Genomic DNA, 24,039 nt, shown 5'->3' on the forward strand with positions numbered 1-24,039 from the left:
TCCATTTTTGTTGTTCACACTATTGGTTGGAAAAAAATGTTTTTTTGTTGTTTTTGTTTGAATCAAAACAGATTCTGCTGAAGTAAATGAGCGAGGAAGAGAAACGAAGAGAGAGAAAGCAGCTTACCATCTAGGGATGTCCCCAGCAGGATTACATGCCTATAAAAAGAGTTGGACTTGTTTCTCCAGGGAGAAGTGAGACAGAAGAGGTTGTAATGAACAGAAACGTCTGAGAGTTGTGAGGTAATGGACCTTGTTAAGGTGTTTTAAGACATTTACAAAAAATAGTAATTTAATTAACCTGAATAGTAATTTAATTAACCTGAAGTAGCATGTAGATGTAAGTAGACGTAAAAATATTGAAATTCTGATTGTAGTCTTGAAGCATGTTAATGCTTAAGTGCATTTTAAATTATAGATATTAGTTGGACTCCTGGTTTCAGGCTATGCAAATGTTGCTCAATAGAGTTTGCTACCACAGAGTACAGAAAAATAACTAAGGACACAATTAAGCTTCCTGTTAAATATTGCAATCAGTGATGGTGGTTGTCGTAAGAGCAGTTAATAAAATAAATCCCAAATTACTACAAACCTGCTGCTTTACTTTTGTTGTTGCAGTGTTTCAAAGTTAAACCACACTGAGAGCGACTCCTGCTGGTCTGGTAGGGGAAAAAAAAGAGGGCGAGTTTCTGTTACATCACAAAATGTTCTGCTGTATGAAATTGGAGCTGTTTGAAAATAAAGAGGTGGGCCAAAGTAATGAGGAAGACACAACACAAGAAGTGGTGTTGCTAGCTTACAATTGACGTACCATGTGAGAGTTTAGAGGCAGTCATGTCAGGCGGTGTGGTTCATTTTCAGCTCTGTTTGTGCCGCCGCCTTCAAAGTTCAAAGGTTGTTGTAGTTTAGTGAATGGTTGACAGGGCTGAAAACTCTCAGGTAAGCTATGCAGTCTTAATATTTATGCTGTTTATGTTTACTGTTAGCCATTTTGAGACAGGAAAAACAACACTTTGCTTCAGTGAAAGCCTTCATTAGATGACAGAAGCATTCTGCTATGCATGTACACCAGCCTGCACTCGTGCTCATTCAGAAGAGACGGTCCAGACGCCAAGAGATAAAAGTATACACCAGGGCGTCCTGACAATGACACAACTATCCTCTAAATACTTCAGCAAAAGGTGGGAAAGTGGAAACATGTTCAAAAACTGTCTAGAAAGGGAAGATTTTAAAAAGTATATAAGCGCTCTTAACGTTTAATAGCTGTATTATTAGTCTCTTACACCCAATCCCCTTCTCAGAAGTCTTTCTGCAACCCTGCAGTTTTTATTGATGACTCTCAAACTGTGAGCCAAACTCTCAAACTTAAACCTAACGACTTAAAAATTCCCCTAAAATGGGAGTTTACAAAACTTTAAAAAAGGAGAAGGCAAAAGGAAAATGATAACAAGTTTTTGCTCAGTGAAGTCGCAGAAAAGCAAGGCTGACATGGTTTCTTCAAAACACTGTGAAGTAACTGCTGGGAATGCTGACAGATAAATGTCCTCAGCTATGTATTAGGACTGAACTGCACTACAATGCCTTGCAAATGGGATTCGTACCACTTCGAATTCCTAAACTTTCACAATGTTCAATGTATCTCATTACACCAACACTAATGTGGAAGGAAAGGATAAATGGCGGCGCCTATTAAAAGTTGCACTGAAAATCAACTGTTGAACATACTGGGCCCCATTTGTTAATGAACAACCTTTTCTGTTTGGAAACTTGCAGATCATCTTTGCTGAGTTTCCTTAAAGGTTTTTGTGTCACTTATTTAGTCAAATCATTAACTCACTGTCATCCAGCTAAACGTTAGCTCTTCCCAGCCCTGTTTCTGGAAGGACTCCAGACCTGCCAACACCTAACTAACATCACTATTATTGTATTGGGCCCAACAGATGCAGCGCACCTCTGTCCCACCAATATATAATGTCACCATTTGCGGTGGAACCCACGGGAATGAGTTGACTGGGGTGTACATTGTGAGGGAAATGCAGAAACAGAAGATGGAGAAAGCTGGGTCTGTTTCTGTAACCACCGTTGAGACCAATCCAAGAGCCGTGGCTGCTGGCAGACGATACACAGAGATGGATCTGAACCGCTGCTTCACAGATGTCTTGCTGAGGTAAGCCAGCTATCCACATAAGTCCCGTGAGCTGCAAATTTGAAAAGTCTGTGTTGTGTCGACTGCTTATGTCGCTTCTCGGCTCCCAAGTTCCCCCATAACAGAGTCAACCCCGTATGAGGTGAGGCGAGCCCAGGAACTGAACGCTCAGCTGGGGCCCAAAGGAAGCGCAAAGGCTGTTGACCTGCTCATAGATCTGCACAACACCACTTCCAACATGGGCCTGTGCTTCATCTTCTACTCCATAGACTGGATCACTCTTCACATTTACAAATACATAGAGGTATGAACTCAGACACACAGCTTCACAGCTTCCTAATCTAAATGGTAAGAATACAACAGACCGCATGTCTATTGTAACCCTAAGCCCAACCCTAACCCTTCATCCTGGCCATAATTAATACATGAAGAAAAAAATTAGGCTACCCTGTCTGTAATCCATAAGACTTTATCTTTTAAGGCAAGTTATTGACTCATTATATTATACTAAAATCATAGAAGATAGTTTTTAGAGCCACTGCAGGATGTACGTTAGGTTTTTAATTTGTAAACATCAAATTTTCAGAATAACTTGAACTCTGTTCCTGTGAGAGCGATCCAGCTGGACATTCCCAGCTCCGAAGCTTATTCCCTGGAGTCAGTGGGCAAACATGGCTTTGGTAACTATGTAAATGTTCATTATGTTGAAGATTATCTTCATTAAGCTGGATTTCTTTGACAAACATTGTTTTGTTGCAGCGATAGAAGTCGGCCCGCAGCCTAGTGGTGTGCTCAGAGCTGATATCTTCAACGTGGTGAAAGAAGCATTGGATCTCACATTACAGTGGCTTCAGAAATTCAGCTCTGGTAGGAAGCAATGCGGGTTGCTTTCTTTCAGTTTTTTTGCTGAGCAAATCTCTACATAACAAAAGTCCTAAATCCTGCTCTTATTTTTGATTGTGTTATAGTAATTAGACACATTACTCAGTGATTTATTTTCCTCTGCCAACAGGGCACAGTTTTGAAGGCGGCACAGTGGACGCATACACTTTTGTTAAAAGTGTTGACTACCCAAGAGACTCGGCTGGTAAAGCTACTGCTATCATCCACCAAGACCTACAGGTGAACTTTTGAGGCTTTTAAATTCAACAATTTACCTGCGAACTTAATGAAAGACTGAGGCTCCTTAGACAACCAGTGAAGTGAAACCATGCATGTATGTTATCCTCTCTGTTTTTTATTTTAGGATAATGACTTTAAGCTTCTGCGGTCAGGGGATCCCATCTTCCAGACATTTTCTGGGGATATTTTGAAATACGAGGGAGAAGACCTCTACCCTTTCTTCGTGAATGAATGCGCCTACTACGAGAAGAAGATTGCTTTCCATTTAGCTCAGAAAAAAACATACAGCTTTCCGCATATAAGCGTGAAAAACGATTGAGGGAAGACAGAGATAACATGAGTGCTTCCATCACCTTAAGAAATAAACACAATGGAATGAAATATGGAAGTCAGGAATTTGAGTCTATCTGTAACACCTGTTTGCATATAAAGTGCCTTGCAAAAATAAAAATATTTATAGCCATTAAATCTTTCTACATTTTATCTTGTGATAAATTTCAGTGTTTTTTTTATTTTTTTATTCTGGTCTTACCTGATAGACTTGCACAAAGAGGAGCATAATTATAAAGTGGAAGGAAAATAATACATAGATATTAAAATTTCTACTTCAATTAAAAATCTAACTAGTGTGGTGTGCACTTATATTCAGCAACCCTGAATCTGTATTTTGTAAAACCACCATTTGTCATGACAGGAGCAGGTATTCTGAGCTGCCTTTAGGGGTGGGCAATGTAACGTACATTTTATTATATTTTCTAGTATTTATTGCAATAACAAAAAATTATTATTGATCATTAATTATGGAATGACAGAAAAATCCCTGCCTGTAAAATCAATCTTAAACAGTTAATACCACTTATTTTTTTCCCGCTCTTTCAATATTAGATTATCATCAGTTGTGCCCAAACTAAATAAATGGAAGCATTACTTGTGTATTTCTGATGATCTTCTTAAATGCATGTTGAAAATTGTCTTCACACATAAATGAAAAATATATACAGTAATGCACATTCCACAACTTAACTTACAGTTATGTGCTTTATTGTAATGCATGGACTTTTAGTAGGTCTCTTAAAGGTTCATTCTGCTCTAAATGGTCAGAAAGGCAGCACATCTGCACAGAAATGCAAAATTAGCCAAATTCGTTCAGATATTTTTTATTTGCAAAAGGTAAAGCACCATCTCTGCATTCAAATTGACAAAATTCCAATAAAAGTAACCAATTCTTAAATTTATTTCACACAGCAACAATACAATATTGTTCTTCAGAATATGAAAAAGTTTTCAATACGTATAACTCTACATACTGACAGGAAACACTTCAGTTAAAGATGTCAGTTCAAAACAAAGTCACAAATTTATTTTCTGACATCGATGTGAAATGACAAATTCCTACTTATTTGAAAATGTAACAGTTAAAACATCTGTGATCATTGTGAATTAACAAAATGTTTCATACAGATATTTTGCGCACTTTAAATTTGCCAAGGTTTTTTTTTTTTTTTTCCCCTGAAATTATCTTGTGAAAACCTAAAACCGTGAGGATTCTGTGCTAATGTGCTCAAGAGTGAATATAATCAGATTATCAGATAGTTTGATGTTCTGGAGTCTTTTTTGAAATCTTACCTGACCAATTGAATAAAAGCCAGATCCTAACACTGTCCCCTCATGGTAAACACAGGGCATGATGGGGGCGACAACTTGGCAACAATAACCCTGATTTATGTCCATCACTCTGTAACAGAACAAATAAATCATCAGATGGAAAACAAGAAAATATTTAGCTGGGGAACTGAAGCCTATTTTCTTATTTTTCCTATAGTTATTCCCTTCCCCTTAAAGTTTTAAAGAACTTTAGTCCCAATAACCTAAATTGTCCTCACGTGGTATAAAAATATGAAGTATTGCTTTCCGTTTTCAAATTGTGCTGTTTTCTAAACATTTTCTTTCTCCAAGAATAGAAATCTACACATTTTGAGCAAATGTTAATCATTTTTGTTGCTTTTGAAAAATTTCTTTCTGAAAAAAATCATGTTGGTTGAAGAAATGAGAATCTAGCCACTGTGCAAATCAGTGAAATAATTAGCCAAATAAAACAATTACTGGAGTTGTTCACTCTGCAACTTTGTACTGCAAAAGTATTATTACCCTCAAACCTTTCACATTTTGTCAGGTTACAATCACAAACTCCCAGACAAGAGCTAAGATGGATTGAATTAAATACAGGGCCTTTCTGGATGAAAATCTGTTAGAGGCTGCAAAAGATCTCAATTTGGAGCAGAGCTACAACTTCCAGCATGACAACCAGCCTAAACATATGGCCAGGAATAAAATTGAATGGTTCAGATTAAAGAGTAAAAAGGTGTGGAAATTAACTAGTCAAAGTTCAAAACTAAACTCAAGAGAAAAAAGACAAAAACTGTTCTTCCTAGATGTATCTAATCAGAGCTAGGTGTTTTCCAAATATAGAATTGGCAAAACTTTGTAGATTTTTAAGGCTGGAAGAGAGCTACCCCAAAAGAATTGCAGCACCAACCAGAAAGCTGAGGTGCTTGCATGTCAATTTACTTTTAGCTTCCCATTTATGCACTGCGAGGTGTTGGTCCAAAAATAGTGAGTCCTGTGGTTGTAGGGATGCTGAATGTGCAAACTCAAGGGTGTAGATACTTTTGCAAGGTGTCTTATATCAAGAATGTGTTTTTTTTTTTGAGTGTATGGTCAGGCAAACCATGAAGATAAACTGCAAAAATAGACAAACTCCTCTAAAACCAACGTTGAACAACTGAGAAAGTAACTGTTTAGACAGCTTTTAACATTTAAATGGCAGTAGTAACTGAATTTCCTGAACGCATTTAATAGATTCGGCTTGTTGCAAAACCAACACAATGAAATTGATAATTATGCTGCATCAATACACACAAAATTCATCAATATCAATGACAGCAGAAGGTGAGTGGTTTCACTTTTAGACTGTGGCATTTTATGACATTTAGTCATTTTACCACAGACCAAAATAAAAAAAATACCACAGATGATGGAAAGGTCAACCCAAACGACATGCAAAGCCATGATATTTAAAAATGATGCAAAAACAAGACAAAAGTTAAATAAAGATGCACCAGACTGTTTTCAGTAACAGAAACAACTACCTTGATTTGGATCATAAAAGTCCACATCTAAAAGTCAGATAGTGCAAGTTTACACAGTTGCATCCGATTTAAGGACAATATGGTGAGCAGCTGAAAAAGCATTGGCAACAAAAGAAGGCAAATGGCAAAATAAAAAACCCAGCAGAAACAAATATAGCTCAAATACCTCTAGAAGCTAAAAATATGCAACATCAAGATGATACACAACACAGTAATGGGGTAAAAAAACAAAAAAGGCAAAGGTGATATATAAAGCCACACGAAATGATTCAATGTGTTTATGAGTACGTATGGATTGGTTGCAGCTGACGTTTAAACCTGTGATACCCTGAACTATTTCTGCATTGCAAAACTGCTACAGTGGAAGTGAAAAGCTACGACCTGAACATTTTATTGAACTACAACCACAAATTGTTGGAAGGAAGGTGTAGACCTACTGGTTATTGTCAAATATATTATTCCTCTCTCTTTATGCAACCCTATATGCGGTTATGCGGGTGTAGTGTTTGCGGTGACTTCTGGCCGCCCACAGGAACAGAGCGGCGGCCATCATCTGCAGGGGGAAGGAGATGAGGGCCAGGTAGAGAGACCACCCCACTAACTCAACGGCGTTTCTCGGTTTTTGGTATTCGCTGTTGAGCAGATGCACGCTGCTCCGAAAACAGCAGACGGTTCCCAAAGAGCAGAGACCTGATAACAAGACGAGACAACAGCCGCGCAGAAAGATGAGAAACAAAGATGCTGTTGATTACAATCATCAGTCTTCAGCTTGTTGCAGGACTTAAAGTAAAAAAATATATATCCTGAAGCTCAAACTTTCTTTTTGTGGTGCTGATAGGAATGAAACTATAACACATTGTTGTACGCTTACTAGAAATGGTCTTTGAAAAGTGTAAACGTCATAATATCAGCACAACAAAAAAGAAAACTTCACGTATCGATGCCCTCAATGAGGTTCCAAAGTGTTTGGACTCAAAGAAAAACAAAAGCGAAGCATCTGTGCAGTCTCATAATTAAAAAGAATAATAATAATCAAAAAGACTCACAACCACATTCGACAGACAATTTACAAGAAATTTTAAAAAGTCAATATTACAACCTAAAGAAAGAAGTTACACAGAGCTGGTTTGAGGATTTTCTGGTTTTTCTGCTTCTTTTAAATGTTCTGGATTATAAACAAAGTTCTGCAAGAGATACAAACCACTACTTTTCACATTTTGGCTGGACCTGAGAAAACTATAATAACTGCTGTACTCGAGGTCGTGTGTGCAGCAGGGAAAGGTCTGGTTGATCCAGTAGTTTCGGTTGGTGCAGAGCAGGAGTCTGCAACCTTTACAACCAAAAGAGCAGCTTCTGCTCTCAGGTCAGCCAAATAAAACTCATTTAGAGTCGCAACTGTGTTTTTTGGAAAAAAGACAGCTTATGTAGATAAACGTCTACTCAAATAAATTTGGTGTTATTTTCAAAGAAACAATTTTTTTTCTTCAATTTTTATAATTTAAAATAGAGAGAAATATAACATTTTGCACAGAAAGGACAGATCATTTTTCTGTAAGATGAAGAATTATGTTAAAAAAAAAGATTCAAATCTAATGAAAAGAAAAGTAGAACTACAACATATTAGTGGCACTTTCAGTGTAATTCTTTGTTGAAATTCAACACCAATATTACAAGAAAAACAAACAAAACAGCTAAAAGCCTGCATTTATTATATTTCTAGTTAAAAACTTTAGTAGGTTCTTTAGCCTTTGATCCAAAGTTATTAAGAGGCATTGTGAAAAATTCAAAGAGAAACAAGTTGGACAGGTGGAAAACAGGTGGAGGAGTGCCTAAAGCTGGCCGACAACTAGAAGAAGAGAATAAATGCTGCAGAAGATTGAAGAGAGTTACACAATGATCTATCACAACTCAACATTAAGATAAAAATACAGCATTTTAACAAAAGGGTACACCTGAGATCAACAGCATAAGGATGCGTTTCTCTGACCTGCAATAAAATGGAACAATCCTACAACCAGGGTTGGCGTGAAGCTGCGGCACAGGCAGGCACAGACCCCTACGAGACCACTGAGAAACACCAGAGACAAGGACACCAGGGGCAGCAGAAACTGGCACCTCCACAGATCTGCACGAAAGGATAAGGATTCAGAGGTTGTAAAATTAAACCAATTACTGAAAATAGTTTGGAGGACAAATCAACTACTACAACAAAAATAAAAATAGTTTTATTTTATCTTTGAGGCAGGGTTGGGTATAAAATTAAAACTCCAACACAATGAGTCACTTGAGAGAGGAAGAAAGGTGAAAAAAATATTTAGATTAAAAAAAAATATGTACATGAGGTTTTGAAATTTGCCTCAACTTGGGATTTGCACTCACATGTTCTGAGCAGATCCTCCTCGCTCGTATTTTGTTTGACCTTTGTACTGAATTGCTGAGGAAGGGTGAAGCTCACACAGAGGGTCTCCGTCTTAGGATCTAAAGTGAAGGGAAGAGGGCAAAGATCTACCCAAGCGTCTGAGATCAACACATAAAGCTGGTTGGAACACAGGACTGGAGAACAGGATGAGACAGAAAGCCTGACTTACGCAGGCATTTCTTACAGATCCAATAATTAACCAATTCTTCAAAGTTTAACAGATGAAAGCAAACCCAAGGTATCCATTTCCAAAAATTCAGATGCAGTTCTGTCCTTCAACCTAAGCTCTCACTGAGGAAGGAGTCCAGAGATTATTTATTGCTTTTTTTTTTACCTGTCCATGGAATGGAATCCAGAATTTTTCTCACTTATTCTTGTCGGTGCAGAGTCTCGCGGCAGCCCCTCCTTTTTGCCTGTATGGCTACCCTACCATGTAAAAGAAGCCCACCTACTTTTTATAACCCTCCATTGTTCGAAGTCGAGCCATGTGCTCCAACTTCAGGTGAAATTATTACATTTTTGATCACGCTCAAAGGATTATTTGAAGGTAAAAAGCACACAAGATAACCTGCAAGTTGAGAAGGAGCCATAGAATTAGGAAAATTGTTTTAAATTGCAAAAATGGAGAGTTTTCCGATTGCTCTGATAGTCAGATTAGATATACAAACTGCAAAATGTGGCATATTGTAAACTACCTGTACATCCACTTTGATGAGTGCAATTTCTCTGCTGTGTTGTGTTGTCACTTTCATTGCCTGTCTGAAGATCACCTGTTGATTAAGACACTAATTAAAATCTTGATAATCTTATCAGGTTTGTTTAGAGATTCATTATTTGGCTTCTTTATTTTTTAAACACGATGTAAAAGGCAAATCCCACTATAGCCAATATAAGATCAAACTCTCAGACCACCACAACCCTTAACATTCCTCATTGAATGCAAAGCTAAATGCACGAGATAAACAGCAACTTCAAGTTCACTTTCTCAACAATCACGTTCATTTTTCATGAATTTATTAGAAAATATAAAGAGAGGGAAAGTATGTGCATTTGATCATATTTGCAAGGTCTTCACAAACAGCCCCTCTAACTCGCTACACAACAAAGGATTCAGATCGCACTCATGTGAAGCTCTTATGTGGGTCTGCAATGATTGATCTAACGATCTGAAATGCACCTTCATTGTGAAAGAAACCTATAAAATTGTACTCTCTTATTAAATAATTTAACAAATTCTTCTGGTCTAATAAATAGTAATAGAATGTCTACATCTAATAATATCTTCTAGCTTTATACCAATCTCAGGTGCAATGTATGGATGGAAAATGATATTTCTCACAATAGACTACAGTGCTAGAAACTGTATTTCCTTCAGGTTTTTAAATGATAGTCCAGGGTTTTCTCCTCTAAAGGAAGTGAAAACTCCAGAGCATGATGCTGCCACTACGATCTCCTATAGTGAACATGCAGTGAATTGTATCAATAAAAGTTTATGTGTGGTTTCATCAGATCATAACACAAAGTTACACTTTTTTATCTATTATGTTTTCAATCTGTTTGTTGTTCAGTTTAACTATACATGCTATCTTCCACAGTAAATTAAATAAAAAGACTTATCAATATCAATTTTTGTTCATATCTAGAAGCAGACATGTGTTAACATTTTTAGATCAATTCTAGGTTGGCCATCTTCCAAAGCAGGTAATAAAACATCTTGTTGGGACACTGCTTCTTTTTTTGTTTTTAAAAAGGTGAATTTCTTTTAATTTCCTAATTATTTGTGTAAAAGGTTAAAGTGAAAAGCAGTTCAGAGGTGTTAGTAGCCATATTATTCCTGGTCGTTCACACACATAGCGACTGGAGAACGACTGGATTCCAGCAGAGGAATAAATGGTCAGGAGGAAGTAAACATTAGAAACTAAATAAATATATCACTTTCTAACTTAAATGTTTCTTTCAAATTAAAAAACCAAAAATAGTCTTTACAGTTTAGCATTTCTGTGAGTTGTTTTAGTGCAGGTTTGATACAATACCTTGCTGACAGCAATACCAATGGGTGCAGTGAGGAACCTGGATACACCTCCACCACAGACCCAAGGTGCCGTTCCACGTGAACAGGTGGCTGCTGTATGTCTTCTCATCAAATTCTCCAGTGAGGAACTCATTTTTGATCACAGTGGTGTTGATACACTGTTTGATAAGCGGGCTGCTGTACTGGAACCAGTTCTGAGTCCCCACCGCCACGGACAGGTAGACAGTGGCCAGCAGACTGAGGACTGAGCCGATGACCAAAGCCGTGGCGTAGCGATTGTCCACCATGGTCTCACAGACAGTTCGGACTGCCTGCAAGCAGGGGGAAGAGAGATGTAATTTCTGACAAAGAATGGACTGTATAGATAAATATTTTGTTGTTCAGCAACTTCAGCACAACTCTGAAGTGACGGATCAGTTTTACTCTTTAAATTAGACATCTGACTGCATTCTGAATGTGGAATACCACCTCTGATCCACACAACTTCCAAATCCAAAACACTGTGTTGTTAAACTTCAGCTAGACTATTTCCTCAGGATTACGCAATGTCCTTATCACACTGTATCAGGTTTAGTATCCAAGTCACTGACAATATACAAGCGAATTAGTGTCAATCAAACTGGGCAAAAGATTACCAATATGTTTTATCCAGATATCCAACAGTGTCATAGTTCCGTTGGATTACAGTACTATGGCAAATATAAGCAGTCTTTTGTGGTCTTAAATACAGATACTGCAATATCTGAAGTATATCTCTATCTGTGTTACCAGAAAAACGTAATTTTTTAAGTTTTCATGAATCTGTCATCAGTGTAGTTTAAATTAGTCTGGATGGTTTAGCGTTCCAGGAAAACTTCTGTTTGTAGATAAGGGGGAAAAAAATCTTTTTTAAAATGTTATTTTCTCTATTAGAATAAGTTAATCAAATTGTAGCATTATCAAGGGTTTAATGTGCTAAAGCAATTCACTACTGGTATGACCAGTCAACGAATTGATATTTTCGCATAAAAATGTTTAACTTGAATCTTTAAAGTCAGTTTATTCAAGAACTGAAAGCTAACTTCAGCGTCCTGACGGCTGTATGTTGTTAGCACCTTAAACTGGGCGTGTTTCAGTCGGTGTCCGAACCTCGGGAGACTTTATTCGGTCATGTTTAAATATCACCCGAACACTGGGGCGGGGGATACTGGAAAAACAAAGACAAAAACCAGTTAACAGTTTTATACCAGCAACTACGGAGACAAGCACTTTGACATTCAATAGCTAATTTAATGGACTTGTTTCAGTTAGCAGCTACACAGACATAGAAAATAGAAACATGGCGACCTAGCTATGTTTCTAGGTCGCCACAGTCACACATAGAAGGCACCGTCATTATAATTCAACTAAAAAAAATTAGCATGATCAAATTCCTAGGTAAAAACATGATACTAACAAAACGCTTCCTCTCAGTTTCCCGATGCTGCTCCGGTGTTACGTCGGTCTTGTTTTTTTTTTGTTTTTTTTTTTTTTTTTTTAGAACTTTATTTAAATTGTTGCATTTGTTACAAGCAGTGAAAAAGTATTGAAAATCTAGGAAACCAACATAATAGAAAAAGTAAGAGGACAATAAACAAATACTGTATTCAGTGAAAAATCATTTAATAATTTTATACCCCTTTTGTTTGAATTTAAGATTGCATACGACCTGCAACACGTCCCTGCATAAAGTTTACAGAAAGGACAAGAGATAACTATAGCTTTATATTTATGAAGGAAGTGTGTGGTTGGTTAAAATGAATGACTTAATTTTAAAGAAACCTCTTTGACTTTGAATGGAAGAGCACTTTTTTTTCCCAGTTAAGATTCTGCACAAAGATTTTCCACTTTGTCTGCAGGATAAAGTGGATAAAGACAGATTTTCATGAAAATATTGATTGAATTTTAGAATTGATGGCTTTTAGTTGAGTTTTATTGTCTAGGCTGGGGTCAGGAGGATTTTAGGTCAATATCTTTAAACAACATGAGCAACCCCAGGACAGCATGAATTGCAATGCTTCCCTTAAATTAATAAGAACCTTGTACTAAGAAAATCTGCATAACTGTAGAGGTTCTTTGTTGTAGCTGATGAAATTGGATAATGCCAACTATGTCTGAAGACATAATAGCTTGTTTTTGTCCAGAAGTTTAGTTATTCCAAATATAAACCCTGTGGAAAACAGGTTGTGATTAGAGACCATACTAAAATTTACCTGTTGGTGGAAGATAGAAAGTTGTGGGTATTTTTAGAATATAAATTCCTCACGATGGGGGAACTACAGCCACTGTGAAAACTCAAACTTTGTGCTTTGGGAAAATCCACCCACTTACTTACATACAGTATGTGCCCTGCCATTGGATTGACACCCAGAAGTGCCCCCTTTAAATGATTAACATGCAACAGCATCAGTTGGGGCACAAATTGTTGCAGTATGGGAAAAGAAGAAAAATAATGACAAATGTAAGAGGTGGAAAAAAAGAAAATGTGGCATGTGGAACACACTGAAGTGAGAATCCCAAATAAAGAATGAGTGTAATGTAGAAACCAATACTAACCTATCCTGTCTTTAAATTTGATGCCATACATCTGCCTGTCCTATAATGTGAATATGCATAATAGTTAAGTTGTATTAAAATAAAGATGGATTTCAAGTTTCAAGTTTTTATTTTATGATGTAGGCACATCTTGTACAAATATTATAACTACTTCATAAATGACATTTGACTAATTTAAAGCTATAGAGCAATTGGTTTTTGTCATAGGACTACACATCTGAACCGATATATCCCTGATGTGGTTTTCATCTGAAAAATGTAATGTTCCCTGAATGATGAAATGCCACAGCTAACATTGCTTATAATCCCTTTGATAAATACTTTTTATCTTCTTGTTTTCTTGAGAGTAGACAAGAAGAGATTTTGAATACATGTTACAATCAAGTGGTGCAAACATAGTTAGAAAAATAGTATCAGAAAACAAAATGATTTTTACATAACGTAGATCGGGCAAAAAAAAAATAATTCAAATGCTTATCCATTTCACAAATCAATCATTGATTCCAGACTCATATGTCGAGTCCTGCAGTGCAAACTGATTCCTTTAGTGCAACAGAGAGTTCCCTTATTGTCACAGGAAATCCTCTGTAGTAAACAGTCTCCTGCGCAGTTTGGGTTCAGAGAGGACTGGTGCATTGAGGATCGGTGTGGTTGTAAACTCAATTGTGCATGGCTGGGAGCTGCATGGATCTGCTTCCAGCTCCAGGATGGTCACATTGTTGGGTGCTGCTGTGCTCAAGATGCTGGCAGGCACAAAAAGTGTCACCTGAGGGCCTCGAGCGGGCCAGTAACGCCCTAAATTAAAACCGTTAATCCAGATCTGCCCCTAAGGAAACAAATAAATATTTAGTTTGTACTGCACTTTAGTCAAAGATGCCTAGCAGATACTACATTTGGAGTGTAAAAGTTTAACTAGTGATATAAACTAAACAATAATAAAACATTTAATATCTGAAACTATTTGTAGAAGGGTAGTGACAGCTCATGTTCTTGTTGCTTAAATTAAAAAAAGATCTACTTTCCCAATTTAATTAAACTCACATGAATATCTATACATGGGTAGGTGACAAAGCTTAAAAGCTAACTGCTTATTTGAGGGTCACTCACCTTCTTCCAGCCTGGCAGCTTGACATAAGTGTCTTGAGGGAGGTCAGGAATACCATCAGGAATGATGAAGCTTCCATTATAGAAAGCGGGAAGCGAAAGAGTCGCAGGCTGATCTGGATCTCTTTGTGTGGGAGATTGTTCTCCGAGGAGGCCCTGTCTGACCGCCTCGTCGATGCTAAGACTGTACATGGTCCAGCCGGTAAGGGGGGTTTGTCCCAGATTAAGATTGGACACCAGTCCCTTTATTGAGAAAACAACAAATGATAAAAAAATGTAACATTTCTAAATCATTCTAAATGTTTCAGTACGGATGGCCCATTATGATCCCAGGTTGGTGCAGTGTCTGTGACTTTATGTCAGCTGCAACTTAATGTCTGACAGCACATTAGACCTTGGGGCCTCAATAACATATTTCTAAAGCCGAAAAAAGACAAACAAACCTTGAAGTCATTGATGTCTTTTCCAAAATTGATTCGGCCCATGTTTTCCACCAGAATGTCCACCTGACTTCCAGCATTTCCCGTCACATTCACACTCAAGACCTTGTTCCTTTCCAGAACCCCTACTGCCACCTTAGAAAAAAAGTATTTTTATATTAGTACAATTATCACAAAAACTTGAGAAAAAAAATTGACATTTTGAAATTGAAAATTGTATTTACTGTTTCTGTCCTGAAGTGCTGGTGAATGGAGGTAGACTGAATCACTCAGACTATTGTTTGTTATTTTTGATTCCTCATACTTTGTCAATTCATGTACTCGGAGGCAAAATGCACCAAAAAGCTGGTCTCTAATGTAACAGGCCAATTAATGTACTGCTGTCTCTTTCTGTATTTTTGTTAATTAAGAATTTTGTGCTCTTCATTGAAGTTCTGCATCTACTGTAGTTCTTTCATAATCATCAGCTACAATTCACAGCTTTTGCACAGAGGATCTGATGATGAATAATGTGACTCACCCCGTCCACTGATACATACGCTCTATCATGGACCCCATTCAGAGGTGATGACAGAGGGGTGGGTTGGCTGCAATTAACAGGCAGGGTCGTTCTATACAGAACAAAGCCAAAGTCCTGGAGAGAAAAAAAAAAGACACGGAATATAGGGAGAGAAAAAAACTGGAACTACTGTGGTGAGAAACGACTGGAGGATACCTGATTTAAGTCAATGAACGTCTGAGGATAGGTGCTTTTAACTGGACCTGAGAATGACAGCGTTTCTACGGCACTTAATACTGTCTGGAGCTGCAGGAGACAAAACAAGCAAGTCAAAGTTAGTTTGGCATAAAGTCAGAAAAGATGGTCACAAACCAGAAGCCTGTAAGTGATTGCATCAAACACAGTCATCTGAATGCTTACCTTCTGCATTTTAACAGAACCGTACGCATACTTTGGTGTTGCTGGTGGAATCGGTCCCTCCGGTACCTTACTGTACTATTTTAGGAAGACAAAGACATTCACAATGACACAAAGAAAAATATCTAAAACAATGCTTAAATATTCAGGTTCATACCATTCTGATAACGTCTCTGATGGCAAAGTATTTCTCTGTGAGATCTCCTGCCTCTGACAGAGGGGCGTCATAGTCATAGCTTGTGGGCTGTGCAGCATATGGAGAGTTTGCACCTGAGAGCATTAAAACAAACCATTAGTGTCTCAGGAAAGAGGCAGGAAAGCTGGCATTTATTCTTACATCACACTCACCATTCCAGTAGCCAAAGTTTGATCCGCCTATGAACATGTACCTTCAGGGAAGGAATGAAAAAAAAAAAATTTGACTTTAGATTTTTTTTTTAGAATTATTTACAAAGTTATAACATTATGATCACATTTTAACGATGTAATGATAAACTTTCTTCATAGAAGGTCTGTCTAACAAGGACCGACTCGACATTTGCAACAACTTCAATAAATCACGTGACATACATGCATACATACGGGTGTGGAAGTTTGTGTTCAAATTGGACCAATTTTTGGTCATTATGTGTTCTGTTTTGATTGTAATGTGGTACATCTGAATATGCTGTTGATAAAATCTGCGTGTTGTTTGCTACAATTGTGCTAACCAGAAAACTGCTGATTTTGATCCATTTAGTTCAAATTTAAGTCTTCTATCAAAGTGTGAAACTTTTCCACTTTTTCCACCAGCTTTTGCAACTGAAAAGCTTCATCAGGAAAATATGTAAAACTGCCAAACTACTGTGTGCCTGGAACTACAAGCCCAGCCTTTCTTGTCTCTTTTCTTTCTGTAGCACAATGTTCCCAACTGTCTTTGTGAGCTTCAGCATCTCAGTAACTAAAAACAGATGTGAGGTGTCGTCAGTTAGAGCCCACTCAAATAATAATTTTTTTTTACTAATGTACAGAAAGTGAATGCATGAAACCTGACATATAATAGTCAATCAAATGCTGTGTCCTAAAAGTCCTTTGTGAATGAAATACTGCACACACTGACATTGCGATGATATGTGCATTATAATATATGGTGCTGCTTTGATAAGAATTATCCATCCTTTCAACAATTCTTTTGATTGTTTTTAAATTTAATATATTTGAACAATCATTGGTTGTTTCTTCTATACAATCTCATATTTTAAGGCTTCAGTTCTTGTAGTAACCAAATTTGACAAGTGGAAAAGTTACACGACTTCTGCCACCAGGTGGCATAAGCAACATCAGAGTCACAGACTTCTTGTCTAAACTAATCACTAGTAACTTCTGCTCACTTACAGGTTAACATTTGCTTCCACAGCCAGCATCTGGCTGAGGGACTTGGCCACTACAGCGGACGACACGACAGAGTGACGGGATCCCCAGTGGTCCAGCCATCCAGTGTAAAACTCAGAGTTCACCTGTGAAACAAAGGAACAGGAGTATTTTCACGTTGCCATGTGGGTAACTGTAACAACATGCGGAGGGTAAGACAAGAAGCTCACCAAAGGCCCATAAGGTTCAGCATGTCGCTGTGCTGCAAAGGCAGCAGTTATATTTGCACCTAGCAGAGAAACGAGGCAAAGAGTAGCAAAGTGTCTTTGTGTAACTTCCTCTTTACTTCTGACTAAGCTAAAATGCAACAATGAGTCAACAGAGGCACACAAATAAGAAACAAACCTAAATTAAGGAATCTCAGAGGGTACACAATAACACAAAACAGCTTCTATCACATAATTCTATCTGAAAAGTGAGTCATTCACAGAAAAGGAATATTCACTGTAACATGCAGAGTTGTTAAGCTTACCGGAACCAAAATCTACGGTGGCATAGAGGCCTTGTATTGAGCCACACTTTAGGTAATTCACCCCGGCACCATCTGTGGTGAACAGCACCACCTCGTCTCCCAGTTGAGCTCTGAACACTTTGGTTAGGTGACGCATGTAGTTGTAGTCACAGGCAAAGTAGCTGCCATATTCATTCTCCACCTGTTGATAAAGGTTGTGTGTCAATATTTTTCTTATCTTATGAGACTAAATCTTGTTTGAATGATTTCTAACTCATCACGCGTATTGGCAACCTGGTCAATTAAATCAAAAAGTAAAAACATTCATCATCCATATTTCCAGATCCTCTCCTGGACTCTCTTCAGCTCATCCGTACAATCTATATGATGGCCTTTGATTAAGGTTAATTATGTGTCTGTTGAACCATTTCTGTTTTTTCTTGGTTTTTAATCAATTACTGCTTAAGACCCAATGATCATCCATTTTAAATACATCAGTTCAAAATCACATGAACTCAGTAAGGTTCTCTTGTTCTACAATACATTAATGAGCCACACAGATCCTCCACCATACTTGACAGTGGGACTCATGCTGTTCCACACATGAATCCTCTGTTTCCCGCCTAACCAACCTGGATTGATTGTTTGTTGTTTTGTTTTTGTTTTTTCATAAAAGCTCAGACTAAAGATCAATACATACTCCATAAGGACAAGGAAGTCTGTTTTCTCCCAGAGCTGCAGTAAGAAAAGTTTGTCATTCTAGTGTTGTGGTTTGGTAGCTCTTGCATCAACTTATCACTTTCAATAAGCAGTGGCCAAACTATCCATGAGAAACTTCAATAAGTATACATATTAAAAATTCTCCATTGATATTTGTTTACCATTTATATGCTTACCAGGGCGGACTAGTAACTTTGAAGTGGGCTGTAAAATGAAAACCAGTCAGGTACGAGCATGACAAACAAATTGAGACATCCAGGCTCACCTGTACAGTGATGATGGGGCCTCCGTTCTGATAGAGGTAAGGCTTCATCATGGGTAACAGCTTCCCCATCCATTTATCCACAGCTGCAATGTAATCTGGAATAGACACAAATTACAGCATTGTACTTTCATGCTGTAGGATACCGCATGCATTCCTGACTAGATGTGTGTTTGGTGCTTACCGGGGTCAGACGATCGCAGCACAATGTTTTTCTTTTTGAGAAGCCATGCAGGCAAACCCCCCTAATCGGCAGAATAGCATAAATAATTAGAAACACAACAAGGAAAATATTCCCACAACAGGCACTGAGATTGCCAAGCTTTAGATCTCACACATTGTACACAGTTCATTATAGGTACACTACTTTGCAAAAACATCCATTTTGCTAAGACTTGTTTTCCTGTATTTGATCACATTACAACATAAAAGCCAGACAATGACTGTAGGGGGAAGTAAACCAACAGAAAACAATAAAACTAAAGAATCTTAACCACAAAATCCCAGCACTGTTCCAGTTTTTCAGATATTTTGTTCAAATGGTGACATTCAGATAAAACATGAGACTGCAGGTCTGAGGTCTGCTCCTCAAACAAGTCCTTCTTATGTATACTGTCACAGCAGACACACACACAGCTGTCTGGGGAGTAAGTGCTATTTTCTGACAGTCTTGGAGAAGGCTTTGCGTCGAGGACATACTGCACAAAGGACAATGCAAGAGAAACTATGTATTTTAGTGAATCTTGCAAATGTTATCTGGCTAATGTGGAGTGCCACATTAACTATGTCATTTTAGCACATGACTCACTAGATCACGGCACTTACTTGAACTCAAAGGAAGCCTTAGAAAAAAAGAGACTAAATGTCTCTTTTCAACTCAATTTTTGAAAGCAAACACATTTAAAGACTTGTTTTCCTCACCATGTCCCACTCTCCACATATGTACGGCCCTGGACGAAGGATCACCAACAGACCGATGTCCTGAGCCAACTTAAGAAAATATTCCACATCTCTGTCTCCGCTGAAATTGTACTGGCCAGGAGTCTCTTCATGGTAGTTCCAGGGAATGTAGCTGCGAGCGTAAGTAAGAAAGTATTAATGTTCAACAATTAACTCATAAAGTGTGTTTTATCCTAAATAAATGCAAAATGACGCAAAATCAGAATGAGATTCAATAAAAGAAGAAACCAGCACATTGTTTTCATAAAGTATGAATTTAATATGAATCTAAAATATGCTGTTGAAGTGAAAATTGGTTTTTAAATAAACACAGAGAATAAATTACTCCATATGATTACTAATAAACATTTACTAAAAATTGTCTTAGATCTTATATGTCGAGGGGTTGCTCAGTTCACCAGATTTATATATTAAATTATGTCTTTCAGCCAATAAATAAATAAATAAATAAATAACACATTAAATAAAAATACCTTTCTTTTGAAATAATTCTGTCACATTTGATTCTAGGGAACTTTTATCATTTCATTATAAATTCAGCATGCTTCCAAGTCCGGTGAATAATGTGTTCAAACAGAAATCTCCAACTCTGGCTCTCAAGGCCCAATGCCCTGCATGTTTTGGTTGAGTTTGTGCTCCAGGACTCCCAACTGTAATGCCTGCTTTATCTCCTCAGGATGCCATTAAAAGCAGAAAAACTTGTTAACCCCCATTCATTTGATTCATGTGTGTGGCAGCAGAGAAAAATCTAAAACATGTTACGATATATGATCCTGCTTTTATTGACCAAACTATTTGTTATCCATGATCAAACGTCATTATTTTAAATTAGAAGACAAACTAAAAGCAACTTTTCATCTATTAAAAGCAAGTAGTAGTTGTGAATATGATATTGCTTCATAAAACTATGCAATGATAATAACTCATTTGTTCAGTGTCTGCAACTTTCTTAGGAGACCACTGATGCATCACATAATTCCTGATTTTAAATGTGATATGATAGAACAGCACTATATATATATTTGTGTGTGTGGAGGAATCATACGTCTGGATGGCGTTCAGTCCTGCCATGTACATCTTTAGCAGCCGGTCTTTCCAGTAGGCCCTGGGGATCCTGTTGTAGTGGATGCTTCCTGATATGTAACGAAATTGTTCCCCATCCTTACGGAAACAGTTGTTTTCGTAGTCCACGCTGAATGATGGAGCCGTCCCGTTCTGCAGGTCAAAACACCATTATCTGTCATTGAACACTTACACACGGGCGGTACTTCCCATAGAGTTTCGAGTATATAGCCCAGAGAGTCACCTCAGGTGACTGCAGGAATGTAGAAGCCAAACACCTGACTGTCAACTGAAGTCACTTAAAATGTTTTAGTAAATAATGCTGCAGACTTATCAACATGTTCAAAAATATAATCATAAAAAAAAAAACTGAATTAAAGCTTTAGTTAGTCTAGACCCCTATAAATTGCAACACATTATTTACATCTATATTTTTAGCTTAAAATACCCATCAGTTATGTAGTTATTATGTATTATGATGCCAATAAACCATGAAATCTGCTCATTTCATTTTAAACTGTTATATAAACTCAAAAGAAAGTTTAAAGACTTTAGGTAGGTGCTCAGAAATACTCACAGAGTGTCCAAACACCATCAGAAGCAGCAGCAGCAGAAAGACGCTGTTGAATCGGAGCACCGACATGATGAGTCCCTCTCACAGCTAGTGCTGTGATGTTGCTATATTAAAACCTCTTAACAGGAGCCACAAACACCAACAAAGTCAGATATCTAGCCAAGGATTTCTCAATGTACTGAGGTGTCAATAAGCGGCATCACAAGTCGCGGAAGTAAAAAATCATGTGACCGCCCGATCCCATGAAACATCTGGGATGCTGTCTGCCCAGTAGATGGCACTGCAGAGTGTTTTAGTACGGTGTACATTTAGGACATCCTCAGGACTCAAGAAAAAAAAAACCCTCACACATTAGAACAGTGTGTAAGGCTTTAGATGTGAGGCCATAGACAAAAAGCCACCAGCCCGCTGACTAAACGGCATTAAAATAAAAAGTCTTTGCAAAAACAGCCTTAGACGAGAAGGTCTTATTTTTGTTCCAATATAAAGTTCTAGCTATAGACTACGAATGCAATTTGCAGTTACTCCCTCACACCAACAGATGGCGACAGCGCACAGCTGGATCTACTGTCTTCTACGTCAGAACCGGAAATAACGCACCATACACAAGGCTGGGAGCAGGCACACGTGGGCATTAGAGTTAGTTAAAGTTATGTACTTTTGTCTGTTTTATTAAGAAGTATGCCGAAGAGAGCGAGGGCCCGGTCGGAGGAAAACAGCTCAGTGGAGAAGCTGGTCGAGGATCCGCCAGCGGAGGGCAGGCGGACACGCAGCGGCCGCACGGTGCGCCCTCCTGCCGCATTGCTGGACAGCACAATCCCGGTGAGGACTCCCAGCAGAAGGACCAGGAGGTCCGTCCTCCAGGAGCTGCCACCGCCGGCGGAAGAAGAAGACCCCGAAGATACGGAGCAGAAACCAGACAGTCCGACCGTGGAAGAATCCAGTGCCACAAAAATTACAGAACCCGCCGGACCAGCAGAACCCACAGTGCCCTCAGACCCACCGGCCCAGGCAGCAGTCATGGAAACGGATAAAGCCGATGATGGAGGAGAACATCAGCTGTCCGCGTCTGCACCAGCAGAAACGGCTCCTTTAGGCTCAGGTATCATCCCGAAGAAGAAAGCTCACCTGGCTCCCAGTGCCAAACCGATCCCGGCGGTTCCGCTGGGAAAACCAAAGTCAGGAAGAGTGTGGAAGGACCGAAACAAGCAGAGGTGGGATCTGTCTTCAACTTGCTGAGTAGACGCAGACATTTGATTATCTCTGATCAGAAAAGTTATTTCTTAACCCGTCTACATAAATATACTGATAAAATAATACATCTAGTAGATTTGATAATGGAAACTGTTCATTTATTCACAAATAAACAGTGCAGCCTGCTTTGTCAAAGCACCTAAAAACATTCTGGATTGTTTTTTCAATGTCTGCAGCAATTATTCTTTGAAAACTATTGACTAGTTATACAAACATATCGTTAGTAATGGAAAAACACTCACCTGTCTGTTACCCTGATGTTTGCATCCAGGTTCTCTTCGTTGGTCAGAGACAAACCTCTGTGCTCCTCCTGGGAGAAGAAGATGCAGGCCAAGCGTGAAAAGGACCTGGTCAAACAGTTCACAGCGAGGCTGAAGGAGGAGAAAGCCCAGAAGAAGGAGGTGATGTGATGCAGAGGTTCTGGAGAAAAGTCATGCTCTTGCAGTTCTACGTCTTAACAGGCTGTGCTTATTTTTTATTTTTTAGGAAAAGAGGAAAAGACGAGAGGAAAACCTGAGACGGCGCGCAGAGAATGAACGCAAAGCCGAGATTGTACAAGTGGTATGTATATAACTCTCCTCACATTTCAGGTTCGATTTGCCCTGTCTTACTGGAGGATTCTTTTTTCTTCCATCATTTGGAGTTTCTAACATAATTTCTGTTAGACGCGTATTTAGCTCCATTGATCATCACCGTCTTTGTTAAAGAACAGCATGACCCTGCCATCACGTTTTGCCATGGGCATAATGAGTTCAATGTTGGTTTTTCTCCGCACAGTACTGTGAATGTAGGCTGAAATGTACACAGAGCTTTTTAAGATGTTCAAAGCTTAGGATATTACTCTAGAACCAAACGCTGCTTTAAACTTCTCCACACCTTGTGTCTGCTGCGTTCCTTGGTCCATTTATTCGCTCATGTTCTCAAGAAAACTCCTGAGGCGTTCACAGAACAACTGGATTTAAAGCGAGGGAATACAAACGGATGCCACGTTTTATTTGAAAATCTTTGACATATTTATTCTCTGATCATGTAGAGCCAAAAAGGATGGGGAAATATAGGCACGTATAAAACTCCTCGCTTGTTTTTGTTTGACAGATCCGGAACACGGCAAAGATCAAGAGGATGAAGAAGAAACAGCTCAGGCGCATCGAGAAACGAGACACTCTGGCTCTGCTGCAGAAAACACAGAAGCAGAACAGCACGAGCAAAGTGCAAAAGAAGGTTCAACAAGATTTAACTTAAGAACAGTGAAAATAAATTACATTTATTCAGAAAATTGTCTACATGCTGTTGCTGGATATCATTCTTCAGATCAAGTTCTGACATTATTCTTCATTTGTGCTTCCAAACACAGACCTAAGAGTCACAGTACATAGAAGAGGTCAAGTTTTTACAGGTCAACATAATAACTGGTTTCAATGTACTCAGCTACTTTTTCGAGGTC

The 24,039-nt window shown here is 38.3% G+C and overlaps 4 protein-coding genes across 6 annotated transcripts; 2 read left to right on the plus strand and 2 right to left on the minus strand.

Annotated features, from left to right (window-relative positions):
- Window positions 1-744: 744 nt before the first annotated feature.
- LOC116720057 (N-acyl-aromatic-L-amino acid amidohydrolase (carboxylate-forming) B-like) lies at window positions 745-4,203 on the plus strand. Of its 2 annotated transcripts, XM_032563072.1 has the most exons (8): window positions 749-939; window positions 1,073-1,181; window positions 1,941-2,167; window positions 2,258-2,450; window positions 2,733-2,826; window positions 2,906-3,013; window positions 3,159-3,268; window positions 3,393-3,587. In XM_032563072.1, exons 3-8 carry the CDS (start codon window positions 1,941-1,943, stop codon window positions 3,585-3,587), a joined length of 927 nt encoding a protein of 308 aa, XP_032418963.1. In that variant the 5' UTR covers window positions 749-939; window positions 1,073-1,181. The 2 variants fall into 2 exon arrangements, with proteins under 2 accessions (XP_032418962.1, XP_032418963.1); XM_032563071.1 differs by lacking the exon at window positions 1,073-1,181 and having other exon boundaries at window positions 745-939; window positions 3,393-4,203.
- Window positions 4,204-4,409: 206 nt separating this feature from the next.
- Window positions 4,410-12,416, minus strand: LOC116720059 (claudin domain-containing protein 1-like). 2 transcript variants are annotated; one of them, XM_032563074.1, is made up of 7 exons: window positions 12,304-12,416; window positions 11,963-12,054; window positions 10,870-11,179; window positions 9,532-9,606; window positions 8,797-8,895; window positions 8,405-8,542; window positions 4,479-7,107 (listed from the first exon to the last, which is right to left on the minus strand). In XM_032563074.1, exons 3-7 carry the CDS (start codon window positions 11,153-11,155, stop codon window positions 6,887-6,889), a joined length of 819 nt encoding a protein of 272 aa, XP_032418965.1. In that variant the 5' UTR covers window positions 11,156-11,179; window positions 11,963-12,054; window positions 12,304-12,416; the 3' UTR covers window positions 4,479-6,886. The 2 variants fall into 2 exon arrangements, with proteins under 2 accessions (XP_032418966.1, XP_032418965.1); XM_032563075.1 differs by lacking the exon at window positions 9,532-9,606 and having other exon boundaries at window positions 4,410-7,107.
- Window positions 12,417-13,400: 984 nt separating this feature from the next.
- On the minus strand, window positions 13,401-21,588 carry glb1 (galactosidase, beta 1). Its single transcript, XM_032563070.1, has 16 exons — window positions 21,345-21,588; window positions 20,751-20,920; window positions 19,667-19,817; window positions 18,930-18,990; window positions 18,749-18,843; window positions 17,785-17,965; window positions 17,483-17,541; window positions 17,277-17,398; window positions 16,251-16,291; window positions 16,060-16,172; window positions 15,906-15,980; window positions 15,702-15,791; window positions 15,507-15,620; window positions 14,990-15,121; window positions 14,550-14,789; window positions 13,401-14,268 (listed from the first exon to the last, which is right to left on the minus strand). Exons 1-16 carry the CDS (start codon window positions 21,408-21,410, stop codon window positions 14,014-14,016), a joined length of 1,965 nt encoding a protein of 654 aa, XP_032418961.1. The 5' UTR covers window positions 21,411-21,588; the 3' UTR covers window positions 13,401-14,013.
- A 321-nt stretch (window positions 21,589-21,909) lies between these two features.
- Window positions 21,910-23,876, plus strand: ccdc86 (coiled-coil domain containing 86). Its single transcript, XM_032563073.1, has 4 exons — window positions 21,910-22,555; window positions 22,867-22,996; window positions 23,082-23,156; window positions 23,691-23,876. Exons 1-4 carry the CDS (start codon window positions 22,023-22,025, stop codon window positions 23,835-23,837), a joined length of 885 nt encoding a protein of 294 aa, XP_032418964.1. The 5' UTR covers window positions 21,910-22,022; the 3' UTR covers window positions 23,838-23,876.
- Window positions 23,877-24,039: the final 163 nt, after the last annotated feature.

Source organism: Xiphophorus hellerii, chromosome 5 (assembly GCF_003331165.1).
Source record: "Xiphophorus hellerii strain 12219 chromosome 5, Xiphophorus_hellerii-4.1, whole genome shotgun sequence".
NCBI lineage: Eukaryota > Metazoa > Chordata > Actinopteri > Cyprinodontiformes > Poeciliidae > Xiphophorus > Xiphophorus hellerii.

Bases quoted from the DNA above. Each gene is read 5' to 3' on its own strand.
- LOC116720057 (XM_032563071.1), top strand. From the start codon at position 913: ATGGTTGACAGGGCTGAAAACTCTCAG. The intron at 2,168-2,257 runs GTAAGCCAGCTA...TCGGCTCCCAAG, and splicing joins TTCACAGATGTCTTGCTGAG to TTCCCCCATAACAGAGTCAA. The intron at 2,451-2,732 runs GTATGAACTCAG...TCAAATTTTCAG, and splicing joins ACATTTACAAATACATAGAG to AATAACTTGAACTCTGTTCC.
- LOC116720059 (XM_032563074.1), bottom strand. From the start codon at position 11,155: ATGGTGGACAATCGCTACGCCACGGCTTTGGTCATCGGCTCAGTCCTC. The intron at 8,896-9,531 runs GTAGTTTACAAT...CCTTCACTTTAG, and splicing joins TCATCAAAGTGGATGTACAG to ATCCTAAGACGGAGACCCTC. The intron at 7,108-8,404 runs GTCAGAGAAACG...TCTTGTTATCAG, and splicing joins ATTGTTCCATTTTATTGCAG to GTCTCTGCTCTTTGGGAACC.
- glb1 (XM_032563070.1), bottom strand. From the start codon at position 21,410: ATGTCGGTGCTCCGATTCAACAGCGTCTTTCTGCTGCTGCTGCTTCTG. The intron at 18,991-19,666 runs GTGAGGAAAACA...TCTGCCGATTAG, and splicing joins TATGTGGAGAGTGGGACATG to GGGGGTTTGCCTGCATGGCT. The intron at 16,173-16,250 runs GTGAGTGTGATG...TAATGCTCTCAG, and splicing joins AAACTTTGGCTACTGGAATG to GTGCAAACTCTCCATATGCT.
- ccdc86 (XM_032563073.1), top strand. From the start codon at position 22,023: ATGCCGAAGAGAGCGAGGGCCCGGTCGGAGGAAAACAGCTCAGTGGAG. The intron at 22,556-22,866 runs GTGGGATCTGTC...GTTTGCATCCAG, and splicing joins AAGGACCGAAACAAGCAGAG to GTTCTCTTCGTTGGTCAGAG. The intron at 23,157-23,690 runs GTATGTATATAA...TTTGTTTGACAG, and splicing joins AAGCCGAGATTGTACAAGTG to ATCCGGAACACGGCAAAGAT.